Source organism: Accipiter gentilis, chromosome 8, assembly GCF_929443795.1.
Source record: "Accipiter gentilis chromosome 8, bAccGen1.1, whole genome shotgun sequence".
Lineage (NCBI taxonomy): Eukaryota > Metazoa > Chordata > Aves > Accipitriformes > Accipitridae > Astur > Astur gentilis.
In genome coordinates, this window is record NC_064887.1 from 26,141,936 (window position 1) to 26,169,323 (window position 27,388).

At 40.4% G+C, this 27,388-nt stretch overlaps 1 protein-coding gene across 5 annotated transcripts in view; it reads right to left on the reverse strand.

Moving 5' to 3' along the window:
* Positions 1-27,388, reverse strand: part of NTNG1 (netrin G1) — a 175,559-nt gene that overhangs the window by 132,731 nt on the left and 15,440 nt on the right. For all 5 annotated transcript variants that reach the window (XM_049808227.1, XM_049808230.1, XM_049808229.1 and 2 more), the window contains exon 2: positions 26,529-27,238. In XM_049808227.1, the coding sequence (XP_049664184.1) occupies positions 26,529-26,774 (246 nt within the window). In that variant the 5' untranslated portion in view covers positions 26,775-27,238. The remainder of the gene's footprint in view (positions 1-26,528; positions 27,239-27,388) is intronic.

Consider the following 27,388-nt stretch of genomic DNA (forward strand, 5'->3'; position numbering starts at 1 on the left):
GGGTCTGTTCTGGATGCTCTTGATGGAAGTGCTTTGACTCAGTTACGCAGTAATGTTGGTTCTCAAGCTCTCAAAGCTGAAGGATCATGAGGTTGTGTGCTGTGCCCCCTTAGCTCACCAGGGAAGGCTGCAGTGCATCACGAGACACCGAGTCAGAGCAAGCCTGGCACACAGGGCAGCTGGAGTAGCAGTGTGCCCAGAGTGCTAGAGTGTTTGCAATCAGATTTCTCTTCTTGCAATCTAAAATTTGATAAGTACTGTGGAAGAGAAAGAACTTCTAACAACATGTGTTTTAGTAATTTGCTAATGAGACACTTAAAAATAAGTAATAAGGGACTCTGTATTAATCAAAAGCTACCCTACTCCATAAAGGAATACTAAGAGACTACACTTAATAGCAGATGCTCCAGAAGCACCTGGCAGCCACACCAACTGTTTTCCTAAATGTTACCAGTACACGTCTCTTCCAGTAAGCCATGTAAAATATCAATTGCTAAAACGTTCTCAGAAAAGCTTCTTCCTAGATAAATTTGAGACTGTCTGTACTGTATTTCGCTTAATACTAATTTCTAAGTATGTCTGCTGAAGCTTTGAGGAGTTCAGTGCCTACTAAACCATTTTTGAAATATTTTTTGTGGTAAACTAAAGGCCTTTCAAATTAATAAAAGAATGACAGACACAGCACAATGCCTATGGAGCAGAAATTTTCATGGGGGGGAAAAAAATACAATATTAGCATGCAAAAAAGAATAGGCTAGAAACACTGGAAATATTGAGATGCCACTCAGTGAATCGTTGTTGTACCCTCTCTTAAAATGCACTTTTGCTTACTTCACCTGCCATAGGACATAGCAGAAATAGAAAAGACTCAAAATCAGGTGATGGAAATGATTAGATGTCTGTGCTGACTTCTACAGGAGGAAAAATGAGAGCTTGGTATTGTTTAGGGAGAAATACAACAGCATAGTGTGACTTGCACAAAGGTGGTAAATGAAGTGTTCTATTTGTTCTTTTACATAATGAAATGAGACAATCAGTGAAACAGAAAGGTAATATATTCAAAACGTATTACTGATGGACCTTACCCCTATGACGTTTAACTGAAAGCCTGGGCATTGCAAAAAAGATGACAAACATGAAGTAGAAATGGAAGGGAGCACTGTTTAGGTCGAGGCAGATTCTGAATTTATGTTGGTTGTTGCAGCAGGCAGAATTTAGTACTTACTGAAAGAGTATAAAATGGCTATTTAAAACTTGAAAAGAAGAAAAAAAAAGTAACAACTCTTGTTTCAAAAACGGTTTTCAACTCTCAAAAGGTCAAATTCAGCCCCAGAACAGCAGGTACAAAGCACACACAAGCTGAATTTGGTTCTAGAAGTGTATGACTTTATCTTTCATCTCCAAGGTTTTACTGATTTATTTATTTATTTATTCATTTTAAAGCCTGGACTGAGTTGTTATTCTCAGCACAGTTCCATATGCTTTAATGGAACTATCATATTTTATTTGTGCATTTTAGTCAAATGCATTAGTCATGTATCAGATGACCTTGTAAGGGATAACTTTGAAAGCAGAAGAATATTACAATATTATGAAAGGAAATCTAATTAAAATGATGTAAAGTTAATAAAGAGCATTAAGTAAAAACCAAGAAAAACATATGCTCAGGGAGGGCGCTAACTCTAAATGGAAGTATGCAGTGAATATTGTCATTCTGAATTATTTTTGCTCTAGTTATGTCCATTGCTATGAGCATTTGCAACTGAATACAGTAAGCATGTTCTACTTTGTCAAATACAGAGCAATCTATTTGACACTGACTCCTTTTATTGCAATATTAAAAAAAAAAATTTGCCCATCGGGAAATATTTAATCAATAGTGATTGCAAAACAGAAATCAACTGAAATAGGAACTAAAGTAAGAAATGACTACTAAGAAAGCACGATGGACTTGATTATCCATTTTACATCACTGCTACAGGACTGCAAGAGACACGTAAAACACAAAAATGCAGAAAAGGTATGACTTGCTATACAATGCAGGCTCTAGCCCATTCTCTTGGATGTGGGATGGAAAACAGCCTTCACGTGACAGTGATCCTACTGGAGGTGCAGAGCAGCTGTGGTTATTAACAATGCTGAGCAGAGCTGCGGGGACCATAGGGTTAGCAAGGCTCTTCCACAAGAGCTGTGTGAGGGGCAATGGCATCACTGCTGTGTCCCAGGAGCACAACAGGTTCACTGTCTCTTCCATACAAGCTGATCTAACCAGGCTGGCCTTGCCCTTGGTACCAAAGATGTGCGCTGCTACGTCTGAGCCCAGAAAGCACCCCGGATGCTGTGACCGCCTGTTCCTCCCCTAGCCACAGAGCTGTATACGTGTGATACACAGCAGATATATGGAGGCTGTGCTTATGGTACTGGAAGCCCAAAGAGAAGAGCAAAGAGACTTATTTCTATCCGCTGCCAATGCAGGGAAGCAAAATATGCCAAATTCTGGCTCCTAACTTGCACTGAAAATGCAGAAAATGTCATCATTACATCATACATATGATGTAATGTCATCGTCATCATTACATCATACATTATATGTACAATACTGCCTGAGGATGCGACCATGGCAATTTGCACATCCTCAGGAAAACTAGTGATTACTTCAGCACGGCCAGAAGACAAACTACTGACAAAACAGAATGGAAAAAAAATCCCATACCATAAACGCCACCAACACACAGGAATCTGTTTAAATGCTGCCCTCACTGAGGAGAACGGCGCTTTACATGCAGAAACTGTGCCATGCCTCAAATAAACACTCAAGCTATTTAACCCACATATGGTTAAACTGAAAATTGCGTTATCCCCTCTTTAGCCTAAATTATGGGCAGACCTTGGCATAGGAAGCCTGACTTTGGAAAAGTGCCGACTGCATGTCACTGCCTCTTTGCACCGATAATGTGACTTCGATTAGCGTGCGGTGGTGCAAGGGGGATGCTGATTGTAAAGAGCAATCCCATCATCTGACAATAGCTCCATGATGAAATCTCTTACACAGATTAAAGAGGGAACAGCAATAACTCATCAGAAAAAGCAGAACTGTCTGCTTAATTATTTGAAAAATGTCTCAGCCACTACTTTTTATGACACCTGGCGGGTATAAACATGTCCACAGTTTTAATTAATTTTACCTCTTCTTTCGCTGCACCTGTATAGCCTGGAGAAATGGAATTCTAATGAAATTACAATTGAGCATTTCTACCGGAGTTTGAAACACACTTTAGCAATAACCAGAAAATGAGGCATTTCCATGGGTTTAATTAGGGAGAGAGAGTATACTTGGAAAAATACCTCCTTACAATTATAATTATTCCAAATCAAGCCACAGTGTAAACTCCCCTCTCTTAATTCATACTGCTTTTTGGTGTCCACTTTAATTTAAAAAGATATTGGAGCAGGCTTTTCCCTGGGGCAAAGTGGAGTTACGGTGAAAATTCCTCTCTTGGCATTTTCAAAGCAGCAACTGCGTAAGCTCATACCTTTGACCTTGCGCTCTTGCAACTCTCATTTAAAATTGATGAGTGAGACCCTTGAATTTATTCTGCTGAAAACGACACTTTTTATAATGACGTTTATAAACATACCACTAATTGTCCAGCTTCCTGAAGTGCCAGCTCTGCATAAAAATGAAAGGAGCAAAGGTCTTTCTCACCTCCTTTTTTGGGGAAGGAAATAAGTTTGCTTGTATTCTTTGAGGACGCTAGGTAGGAATTGCTGCCTTGCCAAATACAGCCTGAGTGTGTGTCGAAGCTTAAGAAAAAGGTACCTTGCATGTTACCTCTTCCACATCGCTCCAGAGAAGTCACGCTCATGCTGGTCTAAAGCAGATAAAATGGAGATAAAATCCTAAATACAAATTTTAGATAGAAATCTAATGTTCTCTAATGCTCGCAATAGTCAATTGCTACATGTAACCCTTCTGCAGCTGAAATCTCTTTCACTCCTTTCTTAGATTAGTCTGTGAAGTTGTTGTGCATCTTGTAAAGAAAGCAAGTGCTTTAGGGGTTGAAACCCATGTGGATGTGAAATTGGGGAAAATGAAGGAAGCGGGATAAATATTGGGGGAAACAGAATCCAAAATGTGTATTTATAGTCCAGTCACAGCAATGTAGTATTGACATTTCTATCAAACCTCAAGCTCAGGAGTTTGGATTGGTGTAGGACCAGGTCCCAGGCACCAGTCAGTATTTTCAGTGTTCCACAGTGCTGCTGCTGAATACAGTGCAGACCTCTGGCTTGGCTAATGCTGACCAAAATGTCTTCCATGGGCCCCAGCTGTAAAAACATGAACTTTCTGAGCTGGTGGAGGAATGGTTTGAAGGTAGCTACTAAATTTTACTTTTCTCTCAGTCATTAAATCTCTCATCCTGTGGACAGATACTGCGTAGTAAATGTAGCTCTAGTTTCTTGCAAACTCATTGACTGTTAAAGTTTAGCAAGTTTATACTGGCATTTACATTGGCCTTATTTTATGCAATCAAGCACATTACACTTGTTTTAATTTTTCTTTCAAAGGCTTAACATCTGAAATTTGATAACTCACTTAAAATGTCATCCTAAGTATCTAAAATATTTATAATATTTTAACCTGGCCATTCAGAAAACATCAGTATAATGACGGTAGTCAGATGCAAAGTACCACAGCTAGAATTTGTGAGGTTTTTGTCACCATTTTTAGAAGTATTGTGGATTCCATCTTTTTCCCTATGCAGATGCCCTGTGTTTCTCATTTAGCATCACTGGAAGGCTCTCAAACATTCTAATGCATATAAAATTATTTATTGTAAATACATTGACTGGTTTGGGCCTGTGATGGAAAGTGAGAAACCTGTACAAGTGCAACCTGGGACTGCCAGATGACTCCAAGACAGGCATGTCTCAGAATGACTAGTATATGCTTTGGAAAGTAGGTATCTGAAACCCTCCTGTGTTTAACTGCCCTGAATAAAGCCATGAAAACCTGCCATGCTGAGGCAAGAGAAATCACAATATGCTTCTTATCAGAAATACAGCGAAACAATGGATCCAAAAGATATTCCTTCGAGTCGTATTCCTTGCAGTGTATGTCATTGCTGACCAGACATTTTTTATCATGACCAAACACTCTTCCCCAATGAGGTGGAAGACAAAGTAGAACTTGACCCTCAGTTTTAAACATGAGGTACTGGGGGAGGAAAAAGAGTTGCTGTAGGGCAGCTGATCAGCAATAGGAGAGTGGCTGTGAGTGACAGAAATTGAAAACTGAGAGTCAAAAGCAGGACTGCAAGCAAAGAAGGAAAACCAGAATTGCAGGAAACATTCTGCAAAGAGTGACTTAAAGTGAGTAGGATCTGTGTACCTCCTGCCTGTCAGGTGGATTAATTTGGAAAGTCACACTTAAGCTAAATATGTTTACACTTTATTTATTTGCACAGAGATCTGAGCTAGCTACAAATCTGTTGTTTAAATGTTCCTGTAATAGTTACAAACCCAATAGCTCGGGTAGCAGCAGCCTAGCTTTGGCAGCACAGTGCTCATCATGGGCTAATTGACCTTGCTGAGAGTGCACTGGCTCTGCCAGATGATTTATGGCTTCCACGCTACATCACTATCATATCTCTACGATATGGTCTTTCCTATCCATCTTCCCAGTTAAACTCTCATTCAGGCTCTTGCCATACCATGTTTTGATTACAGCAACAACCTTTTCTCTGGCCTTGACAAATGCAATCTTGCCCTGTTGATAACCATCCAGAACGCTGCAGCAAAGATCATTTTTCTAGCTTGTTGCTTTGGCCACCACATGCTCCTACTGCACTCCAGCACAGCTCCCCCTTCTCCATCTCATCAACCCTCAGCTGTTTGCCCTCGCTTTCAAAACCCTTCACAGACTACTCCCGCCCCACTCATCATCTCCAGTTTGGTATCAGGAAGCCTACTCTTCCCTCGTATCACTGCCTGGTGATAAGAGCCTTCACTCCTTACCTGTTTGGTTTTTATTTACTTATTTATTATAGAGGCACCCTCATACTTTCTCCCATGTTGCTTTTCACACTTAGAAGGAGCTCCCCATCAGTGGAATGAGATCATGAATTTCCTTAAGCTGATCTCCTTAAAAGCCTCTCTTTTTGCAGTGATGACTAGTGGAAACGTGATACTAAATATTAATCATGTGCTGTATTACAACTACTGTCTGTCATGCTGACTAGTGTTGACCTCTTACTTCTTTGTGCTCCACAACTTGTCCATACCTGTTGTCTCCTTAAAATGAGAGCTTGCATTTGGGGTAAGGGATCATCCAGATGTCTGGACAGCACCTAGCTAGCACAAGAAGGGCTCATAAATATAAGTGCTCCTAAATAATACGTTTGTATAAATAATTTTTAAAGTGGCACTATAGAAACTGCTCACTCAGGAATCAACCAGTTAAACCCCCATCTTCACTAAGTTTATGGAAATGATGTATCATTAAGTGCTGATGCAGAGTGTAATATTACCCTCCACCTGACTTCCCCTGCAGATTCCTACAACTTTTTAGACATTGTTACTGCTGGTTATTCTTGTGCTATTTTGATGTTCAGAGAACTCTGATTCCCTTGTGGCAAAAAAAAAGATGAGGCATGGAAAGATTTTTAGACAAAGAGAATCTGAAAAGGGTGGACTGCTTAGCTGAACAGGGAGACGTGTGAGAAATTATAACAAACACAGAGACATGCAGGAAGTATATTAAGTTGTTATAACTGTACCATCAACTTTTTTTTTTTTAAGCTTATTGGAATGCCTGAGTTGTAATAGTAATCTTTTAAATTTAGCTGGCATGGCAAACACAAGAGCTATTCCTTGAAGGCTACCACAGTGACTGACTTCCAAGAATTCTGTACAAAAGCAGGAACTTTCATGCTCTGAGATATTGAATGTAGCCTCTAAAGCTCTAAAAAATACACTACATTCTTTTGAAGGTACTTGAAGTGAACAGTGAGACAGTAAAGGAAATATGAACTATAGTTTCCCATAATTTTCTTATATTAATTTTCCTTTGGGAGAATCCTTAATTGTAGTGTTCATTAGCAGCTTGGACACCAAAATGTTTAGAAGCAATGTGGTACCATGGGAAGTCGCCAGCTCATCTGTGGAACTGGTGTGAGATGAGGTGCAGGCATCCGCTCCTGTTCATTGCATGTTCCTGAAACTACAGGGATTGTCACAGGCACTTCAGATGAACTGAAAGATCCTGGTATAAATCACATTATTTGAGTCAGAGGCCCTCAAGTTTTAGAGAGTACCCCTATCATGCACTCAATCCGTTACACAAATATTAAGTGCAATGAAAGTCATCAGAGACTGCACATCTGTGTTTCTCAGAAGCAGTCTTCCAACTTTGCTCTATGTTTCAGCTTATGGTAAGAAACTGTAGCTTGATCAACTGCCACTGTACATCTTCATTTCTGGCCCTTGTAATTTAAATTAGTTCATGCATCTATAGGACTTCTGTCAGCCACCCAAGTTACATGTGAATCATTGCTCTGGAGAAGGGACCGACTCCATGCACTTGCAGTTTTCCACATTTATCACAGCAAAAGACCTATAAATACTTTGGCCTGCTCTGAAGGGCAAGAAGCAGCACTGATTTACATGCTATGAACTAAAAAGGAACATCAGAAGGGAGTATTTTAAAGTTAAGATAATGCTATTCTTAGCTGGCAAGACTTGTGGTTTTGATCCTTCTCGGATACATAGCCAACAGCGAGCTATCTGGCTGCGCATATCCCCCTGCTTTTCTTCTCTTGGTTAAATCAGTGATTCGAATGTATGTTCCACTACCCAGGAACATTATGTGGATTTGCAAAACTTTCTGAAAGACTTCCTGTCCATTAGCCATTGGCTGCTTTACAAAAAGGCATAAAGATAGCATTTTCCTCTTGTAACAGATGTAATCTCCTTGCAGCGTTATTCGTACTGTCTGAAAGAAAGCAATATTCCTTTTCTCTCAGATTTGCTGAAATAGTGGCATCTCTCAACATAAACTGAAAATATATTTGGAACTTAATTTGATTCAGCTTTCAGAATTTCACACGTGAGGGATGAATACATGAGGATCAGCTTTCTGTAATTAGTGAGGCATGTTAGAAGGGCTGGATCCTGCAAGGTCATCTGTGCGGCAAACAACTGTTTTTGTGGTGCCAAGAACACCCAAGATCTGCTCTTGGCATGACTAGACTAACAGTTTTACTTAAGTTGTTATTCTTGAAGCTTGTATGAAACAGCTTCACATTTTTAATTTCTGAATATATTGTAGAAATTGTTACCCATGGTGTGGAATAAATTCATGTATTTTGGTTTCCAGTTTATGCTCATCACAAATGAAGAGGGAGAAAAGTAGTCCTAAAAAGCATTTCATCCTGATTAAGACTTGGAACAACTCTAGGCATAATTCAGAGCATCCTAAAGGCTGCTCCAGCTCGTGTTGGTTACACAAGTCCCAGTGTACTGGCTGCACTGACTGTCTGGAAGGGTTTTTCTCAGGTCCACTCCACATCTTCCAGCTTCTGGCATGGTCTGTCTCCTGAATGTGCTTCTGAAATAGGGGGAGGATCAATGAGCAGATGGCACTGAGCTGGCTTTGCCAATCCTCTGCCACTGGAGGAATTTTTCTGTGCCAGCAAAAATCCTTTGCTCCATCCTCAGGCCTGCTTTTTTGGCTACTTTGCATGGCGAAGGCAGCATGGAGCATCTAAACCAGGGTCTAGACGCTTCCACAGTGACTTCAGTGGACTTGCTCCAAACTCTCCCAGGTGCGGCTGAGGGTGCGGAGAAGCCCAATGGCAGAAAAAATAGGTGGTTTGTAATGAATGAGGCAGAGCTGTGGCTGTGCAGTAAATTCATCAGGGATACTGTGGCAAGCCCCAAAAGAGACAGAGGTCTGATGTCCATTGAAGAGTGAAGATAAAAATAAATGTTGAACAGCTGCTCTCCTCACTTTGCACTAGACAAGGGCATTTTTAAGGGTAAATATTGTTTAGAATAATCCATTGTGCAGAAGCCTTTGGATTATCCACTGCTTCCATAACATGCTTCAGAACAGCTGCCCTGAGTTGTATCAAAGGACTGTCCACAACCCTTTTCCTAAGAAAATAATTAGGAAATCCAGTCTATATTTCAAAATCTGAACAAAGTACTTTAACAAACTTCACAGCAGAGCGGGAGCAAGCTGCTGGGTGAGTGGTGACAAGGTGTTTCATAACCGAGGATCTGCAAACCCTTGCTGACAGCAAGATCAGCACAGCGGGACCAGTGTTCAAGGATAGATATTTTAAGTCTGGCAGAAATTTTACGTCTCTTCTACAGCCCAAATAATCACAAAATCAGTTAAGGCAATTTTTGTTTCTGAAGGGCAGCATCTGGCCTACTTGGCACACTTAATTTCAAATGTGTATTTTTTCAAAGCAAAAAGCATAACAAAAGTATAGGACTTAAACTGGCAGAACACTATATTTTAGAAGATATTTTGTAGTTAATAACAATTTAACATAGCACAAACTCCACTTCGGCTGTGCTTCAGCCTGATGCAACCTAGAAAAGCATCACATGCAGTTCAGAATAGAAATGCTAAAACATCTTTTAAAAGCAGTGGTACTATCAGGCTCTGCTGCTCTTAGAGGAGCAGTAGCTTCTGTGATGTTTTTAGTGACTGGTTTTAGTGTTTGATATTTATTGTGAATGGATGAGATTCTAAAATTGTAAGGGAATGTGAGGGGTAACATCTTAGTCACAGCACTGCAAAATTTATACTACAGTTTTGTCTGTTCCCAAAATAAGAAAATAAGAAGGCTGTACAAACTTTAAAAGACTTGTACCAAATTTACTGCAATTAGTGGGAGTTTGACTCATGTCTCCATTCACATGAAAAGCCCTCCCTGGGGCTGAACCTGACCCTGCCTTGTGCAGGACTGGCTCCTGCTTCATTCATCCCTTACATTCCCTCCCTGGTTTGCATTCAGTGTCCTTTGTATTTTCCTTTCACAAACTGCCCAAACATAATCCAGGCACGTCTTGGAGAGCTAAGCTGCGCCTGAGCAACGCGATCAAGCACCAGCTGCCTTTGTTTGTCCTCAAGTATCATGATACTCCTCCACTCGGTACATTCTGGAAAAATCTGGGTAGCCCCCCCAGCGTGCCTGGGAATGGCCAGACCCTGGGATGTGTACATGCACTGTGGGCTGGAGGAAAGCCAAATCGGCTAATTCCTCATTTGTGTTGATTTTATTTAAGCTTCTTCCTAACAATATTTTGACCTGGGTAAGAGAAGAGGAGCCATATGGCATCTTCCACCACTGACAACTGCTGTTAGTGCAATCAGCGCATTACCTAGGTGATTTGTTTAGATTCAGCTGTGTCACTAACTTGTGGCAAACTCAATTATAATTAACTTGCGTATTAGGCAGGGTCCTAATACAAGCTGTTTTCACTTTCATATGCCATTTGCATTGTATTTTCTGCCATAACACTGTTTACAGATGAAGTGTCCTGATCAACTGCTGCTCAGGGCCGTTGCCTTCCCCACTTTCTAATCCAAGCCTCACGTGAATTTGTCTAGCGTGGCACCCCCAAGAAATCGGACAGCTACAGCATCAGCCATAAAGCCATGCCATAATTACAATAAAAAAATAGAAATAATGCACAATCATCAGCCTTAGCACCTCATCTTCCTAAAGTCAGCCTTCAGATCCCTGCTTTTGTTATTACTTTTTACGTTTGTATTTCAATTATACTGTAAGCTATTTAAAATGGGGAACAATGCCTTCCCTTATTTTTATACAACATCCAGCCTAGTGAAGCACCAAGCTTAACTGAGGGCTTTGAGAGTCAGAATAAGCCACCATTTGTTTTAGCCATTTGCTGTCCTAAGAGGTAAATGATGGGTCAGGGAACAGCTCTGGGTTTCAGCAGCATTTTCTAAGGTGTTTATCACGTATATTTTCTCAAAAAGCATATATGAAATAATGATACCTGTTTATGTCTTCTACAATTCCTAATTTCTTCAGACAAGTTTCCTGTGATAAATAACAGGATGAAAGAGCTCAATAGTACCACCCCCCCCCCAATCAAGCATCCCCCCAATGTACTGCAGACAGAACAGTGATATCCCCTCCTTTTTACAGTGTAGATTTCTGAATCAAATATTAACGACAATGTTACCATAATGTAAATTGGTTCATGAAGATTAATAAAGAACAAAACAGTGCTGAAAGTTATCTAGGGCTATTCTATTTCTCAACTTTACTGTGTTAACATGTTACTGAACAGAAGGCATACAGCTCTTAGAAGCTTACTGCTTAAGAATACTGAATGGCAAAAAAAGATTTGTGGATACTGTCAGATCACACATAATCATTGCAGCTGCTTTAAAAGCTTTTTGCTTTTGAACCATAACCTCAGAACAACAGGGAAAAAGATCATAATAATCTAATTACAAATAATGACCAAATACAGAGTTATGGCTTTGATAAAAAATACTTTAAAAATTGCAATGATAAACAAATTAGCACCCTTCTACTATGCAGTAAATAGCTACAGTTCATTATAAAAAGAACAAAAGAATATCATTTCTGTAGGTATTTAAGATAAGTGTGGGACAAAATACGGAGCAGCAGACAATGGAGACTTAATCCCAAATGAACAATATTAATACCATAAAAATTCAGCAACTCTGTGAATTCTCTACATCCTCTGCCTGGAAATGGAGACGACCAAAATGAGATGCAAATCAGTGCCTTTATCTAATGAATAATGCAAATGAGTGCTCCTCTTATGGTGCAGCAGTCTGCAGGAATCCTCTCTGCCTCACCTCACATTTCTTGTGGATTTAACCACCATGTGTCAGAAGAAATTAGAGAATGGAATTGCCAAGAAATGACAAAGCCTTGGAGCCCCAAGTCAGTGCAGACAGTAAGGTACATTAAGATGCACAGTACAGAGGAGGAGAGAGCAGACATCTCATTAAAATGAAAATGTTGCTGTTTTTCCTTCACCTAGTTAATGGAGTTGTACGACGTTGTAATCTGCATTTATTTGTGTGGCTACTAGTTAGGAACATCCTCTAAAATGATACCAAGGTGGGACCTCAAAAACTTTATAAAATCTTTCAGGTTTGTTTTGTTTTGTTTTGTTTTGTTAATGCTGGTGCTATTTTATCTCTCTGATATCAGTTAACTGCATCAGCATTTTTCTTGTAGCATCATAGAGCATACTGCATCTTATCCATTAGTCACAAGCCTTGTTGTAACTTTCCCTTAGCATCTAACATTACCCTCCAAAAATATTCTCAAGCAAACAAACCTTGAAGGCGTGCAAGCCCTGAAAATTAACTCTTTTTTTCCCCCATCGTTATTTTGCCTGAATGCATTTGTTATTCAGAATCCAGGACAGATTTCATCAGTTCCATTAAAACCTCTTAGCATGTGGACCAGTTGTGCTGCCACAGCTGTCATCAAGTCCTTCCTCTTTGTCATCACATCGGGTCCCCAACCCAGGGATTTGTGAAACTTAATGCTTTTCTGACAGATACTCTCTTAAAATACAGAACCAATCTAACAAAGCCATTTACTCCTCAGACAACTTCTTAGTTATCTGATACCGGGCCGTGAATGAGCAGCCTGACTGTGAAAAGGATCTCCCAAGGATTTGGGATGCCGGGAGGGGATCCCTCATCATTGAGATGCACAGGGGATACACAGGGACTATAGGTCTGAGCATACGATTTGGCCAAGTGGTGGTTCAGGCAAGCACGTTTTGGGGTGGTGGGAAATCGTCTCTCACTTGAAAAGTGAAGGGCACCTCAAAGTCCTGAACTGTAAAGCTGAGAACTTAATGCAATCACTAAACTTTGGGGTGCCTATCATATACTACCCAACCTTAGGGTCATGTTCCTGTTGTTCAGTGAGGCAGCAAGCAACAAATCAGTGTTTTGGTTCAGTAACCCATCAAACAGATAAATCTATGTACTAAGCAAAAGAAGAGATTAGAGATGTCTTACTATATGTCCTTTCAGGAAATGTGGAAAAAAACCCAACCCCTTTTTCTCACAAGCTGACAAAGACATCATTGCTATTTATACTTGCACTTCAGTTCATCAGTTGGAGGCACACTGCAGAAGATGCAAAAGCACTAGCGACGTTGCTACTAAATTAAGAGCTTACAGTTTCTTTTTAATAGTTGAAAGCAAAGACATTTCTCTATTGGGCAGCTTGTTGCAAACTTCATAACAGTGAAAAAAAAAAAAAGTATATCTTGGATGGATTTTCTCTCAGCTCAATCCTAGTGAATCAAGGGGGAATTGCTTGGGATGCAGGTCTATAAGGAATTTGGTGTGAACTCCATAAAAATGCAACTTGAAATCAATATAGCATTTTCACTCTTAAATTAGAGGGACATGGATAGGTTCTCTGCTCCTGTTCCTGTTAGCAGTTACCATGCCAGGAATATACAGAGTTTAGGTTTCTTATAGCAAGGGCAATGATACTATAGAGAAAAAAACCTACCGTTAAAGCAAACTAAGCAGTTGATTTGAAGCAGGGAGACAATTAAAGCACAGCATTTCTGAAAGAGTAATAAAAATGTCACCTCAGATGATAGATTGTTACAAGTCCTTGGCTTCTTCCTAGCACTGCAATAGAATATGGTGTTAAATCAGTTCCAAGAGATTATCAGTGGTATATGTTATTTTCACAAACTCAAGGAATTGAGTATCATTTCATAAATCAACTGCAGGTTAAAATTAGATTATTTTTTTTCAACTTTAGTTCTGTGACCTTTACACATACAATTAACAAAAAGAAAATTATAAAAAAATAGTTGGAACCTGACTCAAACTGAAAAAAGCTAAAAAGATTCCACTAAATACCCAAACCAGATCAGAAAATAGCTCTTCTCTATGGCTGCAGATCTGCTCAATGCCTGTGAGGTTTACTGATTGCAGAATAAGACACTGCGCTGCAGATACTGTAGAAATGGACTCTCATTTCTCATTAACTTAAGACTGTGTAAATTACCTGTAAAGCGTGCCCATATTTTGTGTTATGTGCTACTTTCTGTATTGTTTTTCTGCATAAAGCATTAAGCAACCTACGTCAGAAAACTGTAAATTATTAAAACCAAACATAACTGAACCCAACTACCTGGCACGAGGAGATCTACGAAGTATAAGGCTGAAGCAGACATGCTTCATGTGTTTATAGGCCAGATAAAGTCTTCTAACAAAGTCTGTGTGACAACATCGTTGGGAATCTCACAAGCGTTTCTTATATGGAAAAAAGCTGATTTCTCCTGCAAATAAATTATACAAGATCCTCCGAGATCTGCATAGAAATATGAGGGATCTCTGTCATCTTCTTCCGAGATGCAACATTGCTACGTGCTTCTCTCCACGTGCAGAGGCTGCTCAGGGGCTGCAACATCTCCTGGGACACTGTGGGCAGGTGTAAGATCACAGGGCAAGGTCTGCCACCAAGACCAGCATTACCTTGTAGACTGCTGTCACTAGCTCAAGCGAGGAGGTTTATTGCCCTGTTCTTCAGCAACAGCCCTTTCCTATAGCTGCACTGACAATGTTCGTATGTATTTCCCAGTGAAATGCTGTGGATCTAATCCCTGGCTAAGAGGGATATTTTTGAATTTCAAAGGTGTTTCCAATTTATGATTTATTTTTGTAATTTATGATTTATCATTGTAAAAGTAAACATGTTCCGCTTTTCCCGCAAGGCTTTATACAGCTTATCATTATAAACAAACCAATTACTAATCCAGAGTAAAGGCAGTGACAGCAAAGGCTTGCTCAGCATTGCCCTTACATCTACTTTCCGAGGCCTTGGATGTTGGCTAGGATGACAGCCAAAAAAACCCAACTGTTACTGGCTTATGTGACAACAGCTTAGAGAAGCTCATGTAAGGTGGTGTCATTAAAAAAAAAAAAAAAAAAAGTGTTAAAACAGGTCATCACAGGTGCCATTCATCTCGTAATTAATTTGTGAAAAGCATTATTTTTTTCTTGGTCAGCTCCTGTAAATCTTCTTTTGGGTTATCAGAAGGAACTAGACTGGCAGGAGGAGGATGCTGACAGTTGCATTAGCATAGGTGCAATGACCCTGAGGATGGGAACTGAAAAAAAACCTGAGGCTAAGGTTAAGTTCAGTGGGACCCTGCTGCTGTCTGACTTCTGTTTCTGATCTTATGCACAATTTTATTGTTCCAAACCCATCACTTACCAGTACGAGGCCCTTGACAAGATACAATCACCAGAATGACATTTACTCTAAATTCTTAGTCAGATTATTATTGATCAGGGGAGTTGAATGCTGCCGTAAAAAGCTGTGCCTGCTTTCTTGGCACTCCAGCACAATGAGGGGATCCTCATGAACCAATCCACATTTCAGCACATGCTTCTCCCATCCTACTGCTGAACTCCTTAGGACTTCAAAAACATCTCACCTATACTCGTCTAAGGTCCACAGCTGAGGTCTGTACCATTTTAAAAGGGACTGCTGCATGAAAAAGGGTAGCAGAAGTGTAATTTAGAACAAACCCATCAGCTCTGGTGGCTTCTCAAGCCGCGGAGCCCTTAAGGCATGATGAGACAGGGATCCAGCCAGGAGGAAGGCAGGGTCTTGTGTTCTTTGGAGCAACTCCCCATTTCTCTCTTCAGACTTCCTTTTCTCCACCATTTTGAAGAGCCTCCATTTCAGCGAGGCTGGAGAGAGGGGCTGGCCCCCAGGAGTGCAGGGATGGCACAAGGGGCAGATGTAAGGGAGCCACATTCTCCATAGTGTTTGCACTGTCCCATTCAATGCACATACACCACTTTACACCAGCTAAGGACTTGTAGAAACAACTTGTCGAAGGAGGGGAAACAAATGTGTGTATGGCTTCAAAAAATACACCAACCCTGTGTGAATTTCGGACATCGACCATTTGTCCATTCTTTAACATTAAAAAATCGCATACTCTCCATTGTGGCTTAAAATTTCAGAAAACGTTATGCTGAAAACCCCATCTTTTCTGATTAACAAAAAAAGGGAACTGTTGAACTCTTGTTAGGAGACTTGCTTTTAAAACTATAAAACCTAAAGTTCATAAATGACGATGCTTAGCTAATGTTGAGTGTTGCAACCGATGATGGTGCAATTATGGAAAACTATGGGAAGATTATTCAATAATAGTATTCCGTCCTTTTTAATTATTTACAAATAAGCCATGAGATGCATAAAGCTAAAATAATATATTTTAATATGTAAACCCTGATATGTATTCTATGTATGTAGTCTAGTTGGCACTTTCCATCTAGAAGGTCTAAAATACACTTTCAGTGCATTCTTGCATGCCCCAAAATTGCCAAAACTGTACCCAAGAAAAAAAATGTATCCCATTAACCAAATCCTGTCCTGTCACTGGAGACAATCAGCCTTGCACTGAAGCTCACAGGGGTGAAGTAATCCAAAACCAAGCACCAGTATAATGAGTAAAGAAGATTTTATAACTGAAAAAGGTTGGAAATAAATGAACTTCAGTCATATTGCTTCTGACAAGAAAAAGATGAAAAGATAAAGACATACTGTTAATTTTGCTTTTACTTAAGATGGTTTTAAAGTTTCCAGTTGAGAGGTTCAAACCAGTACAGTACAGAGGATAGTATGCACTACTAAGGAAGCAGTATTTTGGCACAATCCATTGCTGTCAGTTCAAGTCCTTCTGTTGACTTATACAGGGCACGCTGATTTCAGTGGAAGATCATATTTTAAGTCTGATTATGGAAAGTCAAACACTGACTCTTAGACATGAAATATACATCATGATTCACCTTTATCTGCTTTTTAGTTGTTGAAGGATACCTTTTTTAAAAAATCAAAGCCAGTGCTTCAGATAACAAAAAGCTTGTATGTTCTTAAACTTTTATTTTCAAAAGCTTCTTTCATTCCTGTTTCACGAAAAAGTGAACTCCAGGTGCAAACTGCTGGCAAAAATTTACCCCCAAATTTCAGTGAGGAAAGCTATGATGCTTGAACCCCTTAAACCCATTAGTTAATGTTTCTGGAAGTCTCAGCAAGCTCTTGCAAAGCGAGACACCTCGCTAGGCTATTTCTGCAGGCTACCCCTACAGTATTCATACTGCTTGGCAGATCCATATGGTCAAGGAAGCCAAGAGGCATGTCAGAGTCTAGAAGGCTGCAATAAAAATAGATGGGGAGAATAGCACATGTAGAAAGAGTTGTTTTAGCAGTCAGAAAATTACATTCTGTACTTTTTTCTATAGCTATGCACATTGTTGTTCTTAAAAGATGAGGGCTTTTGTGTAGTAGTTTGCTGTTCCCCCTTTTTTTTTTTTTAAATCTTTTTCCCCCCAGTCATTTGTAAATGTCACCCACAAGCAGCTCTGTTTCTAGTTTTCACTGGAGGAAAGTGCCTTAAGAGCAGGTGTAGATGGTAAAAATCAAATTGATGAGTTAAAATGATGGCTCCTGACAGTTTTACAGATAAAAATCTAAAATGCACCAGGATGCTGGAAAGACATAGTATGTACGTGTAAGAAAATGCTCCTCTCATCATAATGGTGTCCTCTTTTAAAGGTTTTACAATTACTTAGCTATAAAAATTCTCTCTGGGCTGAAGCCTGACATAAAATATCTCTGGTATAGCACAATTTCTTGCTTGTAATAAATATAATTAAAATTAATTTGCGCCCTTTTCTTTTCCCTCCTTTTTTTATTCCTAAATTCCATATAAACAAGCTGCCTAAGGAACTAGAAGATAAGAAATAAAACTATTTTACAGAAAATACGATACAGCAAACATCAAAGCTACATGAAATCACTTATGCGCATTGCCATGCCAGCTCAATGCCAAGGATTTTCATGTCCCTAGTTATATTTGTACTTGTAGATCAAGATGGTGTCACTGCAAGTGACCTGTGAAAACATAAACTTCCATACCTAAAATGTGTTATCAACAGCCATTGTTTCTACAAGTAAATCGGGTACAGAACTGCTTCCTACTTTTTGGCTAGTGAGATTAGCATCCCAGTGTACACAGTGACGTGTGTATCGTCAGTCAATGACCTTAATAGTATCTGGGATTATTTTTGACTTTTGAAATCCAGCTAGTACTTACAGGCCTTGAAAAAAGTCAAGAAATATTTGGTTTAACAGATCTCTTACCTGGTTTTAACTACTCTTAAATAGGAATGTGGGTTTTTTTACATATCCAAAATTGCAGCTTTGGCAGAACAGTATCAGCAGTGTTTAAAAAAAAAAAGCAGGAGTGGTACTCATACTAAAATTCAGCAGCTCCCACAAATTCACCCCTTTCTGAACTCTGTGGATAAAAACAAAGGACAGGTTTTCATCTTTGCATAACGAGATGGGTAAGTTCCATACTTTGTCAACACGGACTGCTAATGCGTGTTTGGATTTCTCCTGCTCTGCTCCACAGCATAGAGCAGAAAGGATGAGAGAGCCCGATTATCCTCTCAGTCGGTACGTTTATTTTTTTCTGGAATGCTCTGGCAGCGTACTGTAGGCTTAAATGTTTGCATGGGGCAACTTGGGCTGTATATAGGACTGGCTGCTTTCTAGGTAACATAAATGTCTAAATGTTAAAATCATTATTTGTCAGTCAACTTACTGACTTCTGCCTTCTCGAAGGACTCCAGAGGAACCTGCTAACCAGAACAGTTGTCCTGATGCACACAGGGTTTGCAGAACTCTCGGCCAAGTTCACTTGGCTTTGTTTCAACTAAGATGCTTACAAATGGAGATTTTAATATATGGAATATATGGAAGTGCCTCAGGAACCTGCATTTGGTTTCCAGTGATTCTTAGCTGTTACAAAGTACAAGCCCTGCAAGAAAGAAACATGAAACTCTGGGGTTTAGAGACATACGTGTACTAAATGAAGAAGGAAAAATATGTTTGTCTAGATAATTTGGACAAACCGGGGCAGCATAAAACTAGCTCTGCTCAGTTCTGCCAAGTAAATCCAAAATTCGCACTCTGAGACTTGTCCATCACAGCGGGAGGAAATATAATATCACACTCCTTGTACACTGTCCTCAAAATGAGACAGCAGCCCGGAAAGCCTAACGCTGCACAGCTCACTTGGGACTGCGGGGCATCGCACCCGTGACCGAAACGTGCGAAAGCAAACCGGCTGCTCCCCGTGATGGAGGTGATCCTGCACCACCGCTCCTCCAGGCCGACAGCATGACACCAGCAGGTTAAAAAGCAAAGGTCGCTCTGCTGGAAAAAAAATCTCAGTCCAGGGCTTCTAGCAGAGAACGAGCAGGGTCACCCGCTGCCGCCTCCTCTCAGCCCGGAAGGGTGGGGAGGGATGCGCTGCCGTACCCTAGACGAGGAGCGCCGGTCGGGATGCTGCTTCACTGCATTGTCTCTCTCTCTGCTTCCCAGGAAGTCCTGTTAGGAGAGTCTTCCTGCAGTGAGCCACAGGCTCAAGATCACCCCTGCCTCACCAGAAAAGGCTCAAATTACAATATGTTGCTAGTAAAGATTTTATTTATAAAGTAGTATTGTTTTATTGCAGAAGACGGCACTGAAGGTGCTGCTGGGGGGACATTTCTGGTCCAGCCGCACTGACAGCAAGCCATTCAGATTCTCCCGCGGATGTCAGGGTATCCATTTCACAGTGGAAGCTGTTTATTTCTTTATAAAATTGCTATTGCTGTTTCCACACCCAAACAGGACCAAAAGCACAAGGTCTTGCAGAGTACTTGGGCAGCTCCCCGCAGATACCCCTCTCAGCCCGTGGAGGAAGGTGCTTTTGGGGGGCCCAGGGTGCAGAGGGCAGCAGGGTGGGGACACCAGCTCGGGTATTTGCAAGAACCTCATCCGCAGAGCCACAGTTGCCCCCAGTGATCCTTTGCTTTCTAAGATCAATTATTATTGCAATAATTTGATCATTGTGTTATCTACAAATGTCTAATAATTCCAGCTAACTCCGGGGAAAAAAACCAAAATAGGAGAGCAAGTACCAAATGGAAGAAAGGCAGTGTTAAAAGCAGCAGTTAAGCAGTTTCTACAAAGTGTATTTATAAAATATACTTCTTGTTAAAAGGATGCACTTTCACACATAGTAGTGATATGTGCCTTAAAGCTCTGCAACTGAAAGTATGTAGAAGCCCCTGACTTTCCTTAGAAACCCTGGTTTTCCCCCAAATATTTTTAACAACCTAAGTACTTCGTGGGCGTGCTTTTGCTTTGTTTAAGGTTTGAAAACTTTCCAGTACACAAAGTGGAACTGAGGAGAAAAAAAAAGCAACTGGATAGGGTTTTGTTAATGATTTACTGGGGAATCTTGATGTGTGATACTGAATAAAATGCAAATCTGTTTTACTGGCAATCTTCAGTTTTAATTTATGAGAAATTATTGATTTTTTAGATTGCTTACAGTTCGAAAAAAAGAGATTTTACCAAACCGTTTTTTTTTATTTCCTGCTGTCATCAAGTATACCAATTTTTTTCTCTTTCATGAAACCAAGAACTTCTTTCCTAAGAGGTCAGATGATCAAGGTGCCTTTGAAGTGTCTGCAGGCAGGTGGCTACCAAAGGCACAGGTAGGCTGTTGTCCCTGCGCTGACGGGCAGGAGGGGACCAGGGGGGACAACAGCAGGAGCAAAGGGCATGGTGTGCGCTTCTCACTTTCCTCTCATCCTGCTAGCTGCTTTGGTCTGAGGCTGGAACATCAGGACCAAAGTGGTGCTTTGATGGGGACAGCCATATCAGTGAGGTGGCAGAGGTGTCCTGCCCTACGCAGGGGAGAGAAGAGAAGTGGTGGGGGGCCTGTAGCTCACCATATGGTCTTGCAATACTAGAATTAAATGAAATACCCAGTAACTTACGTGGAAACACCAAAATAAAAACTCTGCTCCCTGAAGGATAAGGTTCCGTCCAACAATGACAAAGCAACACTTGTATTAATTAAATGTACTCAAAAGAGTTCAAAATAGATGCAGGTATTGTAAATAAAGTCTGCAATAACTTTGAGCTGTACATACTTTTAAAATATACAACTATGAAAATCCACATTAAACAAGATAGTAACAATAGCCTCATCTTTAACTCCCTGTTCCCATTCTACCCCATGCTACTTAATAAGATTGCACAGATGGAACTAAAATGAAGGATTGTATGTCCTTATTCACTCCCTAAAAGAAAAAAGATTTTTTTCTTATCAGCAACTCTTAACGGTACGGTTCAAAACTGTTTTAAAATGTCTTACCCAAGAATACATGTATGTATGCCAAAATGCTTCAAAAAGTACATTTTTCTTTCTCATTTTGATTTATATATGTGACTTAGAAGAGTATCTGTTAATTTAATTATTTCAGTAAACATAATAATGGTATCACCAACTACACTATGGAGTATTTTCCCTTTTTTAAGGAATACGAGCCTACTTGTAATTAAAGGAATGCTATATTATTGAAGCTGAAAGTCTCAGAGGGGAAAATTTAATGTCCACTTCATAATATTATGCCAGAATTACACGCACAGAAGACTTTTTAATAATCTTTGTTTCTTAATTTAGTTTTGATTGGCTATGAAATACAGACTAGCACTCAAGGGCTCAAATTTCTACTGTCATCAGCATTTCTGCTCTATAAATTGTACAAATGCACCGGACTCTTGTCTGTAGGCTTCTTTTCCAGCTTCTGTTTAACCTATGAAGAAAATTAGCTGCAGGCAATGATAATTGCTGATAATTTCATCATTTTTTAGCCACTGGGATGTGGGACGGTGTTATGATGGCTAGGTCTAAACGTAAGCAGAAAATTGTATTTTTATGTTGCCATTTCAGCTGCAAACACAGGTTGGTAACGTAAATTTGTCTCCAGTTTGCAAATTACAGCAATAGCCACTAGGAGTCTCCTAGTTAAATTCATGACGAATTTACACACTAATCCTGGCTAAGGTTTGAATGCAAACCCTTATACTAAGTAAAGGCTGGCTTTCAGCACAGGGGCCAGCCCATGCAAGGGGCAGGTGCGACTTGGGGGCAATGGGACCCCCGAGCTGTGAGTGGCACCATGCGGGCTCCTGATGCTCGTACCAGGGGCACAGCTAGCAAATGTTTTAGAAATAAAGAAGTCAGAAGCCACCTATGCGCTGTTCTTGTAAGGCAAAAGATGGTGATGGTCATGAAAAGTCAGATTTGTTTCTTTTTATAACTGGACAAGAGTTTTGTGAAATTGTAACAAGCGCTTACAAAGAGGGAAGTAGATTTTACCAAGGGTTAGTTACCCCCAGGGATTTAAAGCAGATTTGTTTGTAAATGGAAATGCTGCAGGCCACAAGAACTATACTAGCACACCCAGGTACTTAAAGATTTGCTTACAGTATCTCTGCAAAGTGAATCCTGCAGTTCTGAAAATGTGAAGTAGCTTCTTTCTTTTTTCTCTTCTCCTTCTCCTTCCCTCTCCTCCCAGGCCAACTAAGTGTAAGCATATGGTGCCACACACACTCTTACCAATGCCAAATGCCCGAAGTTTGCGAAATACAGACCCACAGGAATGGTCACGCTGGCTGAAACGCCATGACAGTCCAGTCCAACTCTGACAAAAGATGGCCAAATTGCCTTGAAGGAATGCCACAGAAAGCTGATGTGCATCGTCTGCCAGCATGCATGCCTCCCTCTAAGCAGCTAGAGATTGCTTTAAAATGTACAGGGAAGCCAGAGGTGACTACTCAACCCCCTCCGCAGGGGGCTGGTTACCCTGCAGGCAGGAGAAGCGCTGCCTGTTGGGAAAGGATGCTGTTCTGTCCTCTTTACAGACACAAGCAAGTCCACGGCCAGAAACCGTGAGCTTTCACTGCTCTAAGTCATGCATTTGTTTATATGTTTCTTTCATGCATCTCTCCTCTCGAGCAAAATCCTTTCCCAAGCCCTAAAAAGTCCTGAGCGACTTTAGAAATTATGAGATTTTAAACAAATAATAATTGGGAGGGCTATTTATTTGGCTTCTGCTTTTTGAGCTTCTCAGTTTCATTTTCAAACTTTTCTCTGCAACCAGAAGGACTAAGAAAATAAAGATGATGTTTTAAATGAAAGCTGAGAATCTCACATAATCATAGGACTCCAGGGGTTTGAGGTTTCAGAATAATCTCATGAGTTGTCAATACTGAATGTCACCAGAAACTATAATGTTACTCTCAGAATAGATTGCATAAAAGCAATTGTGGGATAGTTTTCCTGCTGCATATTCCCCGTAATGCCTACAGACGCTGTCCTGGAGGGACGACCCAAAGGTACTGACAAGTGGTGAGCTGCCATGGTTTAGCTGGGTTTAGCTAGAGGAATGTTCCATTATGCAACAAATCCGCATGTGCAAAACCTTGTTATTCGGTCTGTCAACTAGCTTACTGAGTAAAAATTCATAATGGACTTGTAAGAATATTTAATTCCACGGGGAATATACAGAAATAAGCAGAAGGCAAATTTTACCATTAACTGCCCACCTCCTCTGTATTGTATGCTTGGCGTGCATTGCAATGCATGATTGCACTGTATGTTATTGCAGACTATTACCATCTCCCTCTCACAGACTGCCTTAGATTTTACCATGATCTCCCAGCAGGACTTGGGTGAACCTCTCAGTCTGGTTGTGTTTCAGGGATATAATCTATACTACACTGATAGCTGACACAGGCTCAGCAGCTAGTACCTTAGTCCGTATAGTCTGTGGTGAACAGCAAATTACAAGGCCTTAACGGAGAACTGATATGGAAACAAAACAGGAGGCTGCTTCAACCTCCTCCTCTTGTGCAGAAGCAGGGTCAGCTGTTTGGTGCCCTTCTTTATTATTAGGATATCCAAAAGGACCCTGATCTCCTCCAAGGCAGCGTTAACCTGATTTCAATAACAAAACACTGGCACATAGGTTTAGCAGCAAATATCCAATACTCACAACAATAAAACCAAGCATTTGTGCAAGGCAGTTTGGCACTTCACCATGCTGAAAAGAAACCTTTGGACCTCTGTCATTTCAAATTCAGGATTTTTTAGCGCAAGAACACGCCTAAGAGGAATGCACTCTTTTCTACTGCCCACCTTCTTTCTCCAAGCATGTCAGTGTTATCTTCTTAACTCATTTTCTAAAACTAAAAATGAACACAAAAATAAGAGATCTCCTCATTAGGAAATGCCAAAGGCTCAGACGTACAAATACGTAAAACCTTATTTTGAAGGAACGTGTAATTTCTACATGTAGCTATAGTATAGACATGAAGCATTTTGAGGGATGAGAGTCCTCTGCTGCTATGTAGTACCTCAGGAATATTGAGTATTTCTGTCATTTTCCCAGTGTTTCAAGTAAGTCAAGCCATTACCAATGCATATCTGAATATAGTGTATATGTACAATATACATCTATACTGAAAGCAAATACAATCGTTTATCATGTAGGAGTCAGTCACTCTACACTCACATCACTAAATACACACCCTCATTGCGTGCGCTCACGCTCCCTCTCCCCAGTTCTTCCTCTTTCTTTACTTCTTGTGTCAGGATTCTGGTGGCCTTTTGCATCTCAAGGGCTTAAGCAGCAAGCGAGCTACAGCTGTAACCTCAGATCATTCCCAAGCAAACCTTCATCCCCCATCACAGCATCAAGGACCTTGCTAGGTCAAGTGTTTTCAGGGGGAGTTCTGGCACCATTTTTAATACTTAGATTTAATCAAAATGTCTTTTTGTTTGTTTTTTGTTTAAAATCATTTAACTAGAGAGTGGACTGATAACCAGGCCCTTCAGAAATGTAAAAAATTACTTAAGAGAGGAACTGCTGCAATGTTTATCTCCACTAAAAAGAAGAAACAAGTTTTGCTGGGCAGTTTCTTTTGCATTAAAAGAACAATTTTTCTTATTCACTACATGATGAGTTGCTAAACGTCACCAATTGAGGGCTAAATCACAGCTGTTACTATTCTGAGGGAGAAAATACATGTCAAGATAAAGAAAAAAAGAAAAAGAACCTATTACGTGGGGCACGTTGCTTTTATTTGTTTTTAAACAGTGGCTGCTTGAAGCTGCTCAGAGGTTTTGAGTGTCAAAGCCATGTCAGCAGAGATGGATTAGTGGGCAGAGAGCAAGCGGTGCAGTCAAAGGTTCACAGTGAATGTAATTTATTCACGTAGCTCCGCAATTTATCACGTGGCTATTACCATAATGTACGTGGGAAGCAGCTGCATGCGTGCACATAATGCCCTAAATGTATGTGTGGTTGGACCTGAACTCCTTGCAGAACAGTAGTGGTTGAAAATGATACCATAAGGCATTTAAAAGCAAATTTCCTTTCTGTGGGGATGCTGTCACACAGCAATGATGATTCATACACAGGCAAATAAATACTTTGTAGACTTTTCCCAGTTATGATAACCTCACTTACCAGAACTCACTGGTTTTTCAAATCTAAATTATGTAGGTAACGTGATGTATGTTTCCACTGCTTTATTAACAGATTTAAGTACATACGCTTTGCATCTCAAACTCACGTTTTCTAGTCAAGGAATACTGTATTTTCCACTCAATATTTAACAGAAATAGTCAGTGGCAAAGAAAATAAATTTTCGCTGTTTGTGAGGAGAAGCTGAAGATTTCCTTTAACTCAAATGACCTCTTAACACCACGATCTATCAAACACTTGGGAGCAGCACAGCTGTAAAAGGTTGATGTATATAGTATCTGCCTGGTTTCTCATACCTGTACAATTATTTACCAAGCCAACCATTTCCAAAACTAGTCTCTAATTTTAGGAGCATCTAAATTAAGGAACTTGACTTTGGTCTCTTTTAGCTGGCTTAAATGCTTACCATTTCAGTTAAAGAAGAAAGCTGTCAGTGTTGCTAGAGCTGGCCCCCACCCAAAGGTGTTTCTTCCTGCACTGTCCATACATGCAGATATGGACCTGCTGGTACACTGCTGCATGCGGTGGCAAGGCTCTGGCAATGCTGCCTGCGGCTGTGTGGGCTTGCCAGAAAAACTCCACCAGCCCAGCTCCCACCACCGCTTTTTAAGCTTCTGCAGTTTAAGTTTCTAACAACGGTCTCATGTTTTGAAATTATGCTGAATTATATCACACTATGATGCTTTCAGGTGATCGCATTGGAACCAATTCACTCAAGTCTTTGGTGATCCACGCAAATGCACCCCAGTTACGGCTTAGTGCACTTAAAGAGTTTTATGCTGCTTTCTTTTAAAGTCATTAAAAGTTGACCTAGAGAGACACCGAATTCAGGTAAAGGCAAGTTAGGTCCCCATAAGTAGAACATCTCATTGCCCAGCTTAATGTACTGCTCAGCATTTTGTTCAGAACCTCTCACGTTTGGAATATGATGCAGATTTTCTTGGATAATTACATGTATGCTCTAGGGCTTCCATTTTGAAGTCATCTATCACAAATACATACCCACTAATTATGCAAAATGAAAAGCTTGCCTTACCATTGCACAGAAAGTCTCGGGAGGATCTCCACACGTTATGTCTGGGGGATCCAGAGTCACTTTTACGTATTTGATCATGTCTCTGGCTTCCGGCTGGCAGGCCATGTAATCCCATACTTTTCCTTCTTCTGTGTAAATTTGAGTCTTACACACATCATAGTGTCCCCACACGGAAGGGTAGTGCTGCATCACGGAGGATACGGTAACCCAGAGGGCGTGAAGTGACAGGAATCTTGACAAATACATTTCTAAATCCTTTTATGTCAACTTCGTAAGGATGCTCAGTACTGGCGTACGTGCAGTCTATAGATTATATGTATACATACATATACGTGTATATATTTTGTAAAATAGGTTCCAACTCAAATGTGAAGCATTAGGATAGGGTGTTTGTTTCACTAAGTTGAAGACTTTGGTAGAAGCCACCCAGACCCCGATGACAGCCTTTCACAGCAACGCAGCGCTCGTCCTCTGTCTTATAACTTATCTGTCAGGGCTGGCTTCTTGTAAAAGATGTCCAACAGCAGATAATAATTTGTGAAGCTGCAGGTCTTCAGCTACTGTCGATAACCCTGAGTGATCCTCCGTGTTCAGGGCTCGCAGGGGATGCCCAGATGCACTGATAAATCAGTATCCGAAGCAAAAGGATGAGTGTCTACAGGCTGGTGTCTGTTTCCCATCAATCATTCTTTTCTTCTGGCACCAGCACCCTTTTAGAAACAATAAGAGTTAGAGTTATTGTCCAAGAATCAATGCATTACAAAATATATGATATGTTGACATTTTGGAGGTTTGATGCAATATAAAGCAAATTGGTATAATATGGATAACCTTTACCGTGGGTGCTGTGCTAGAATGAA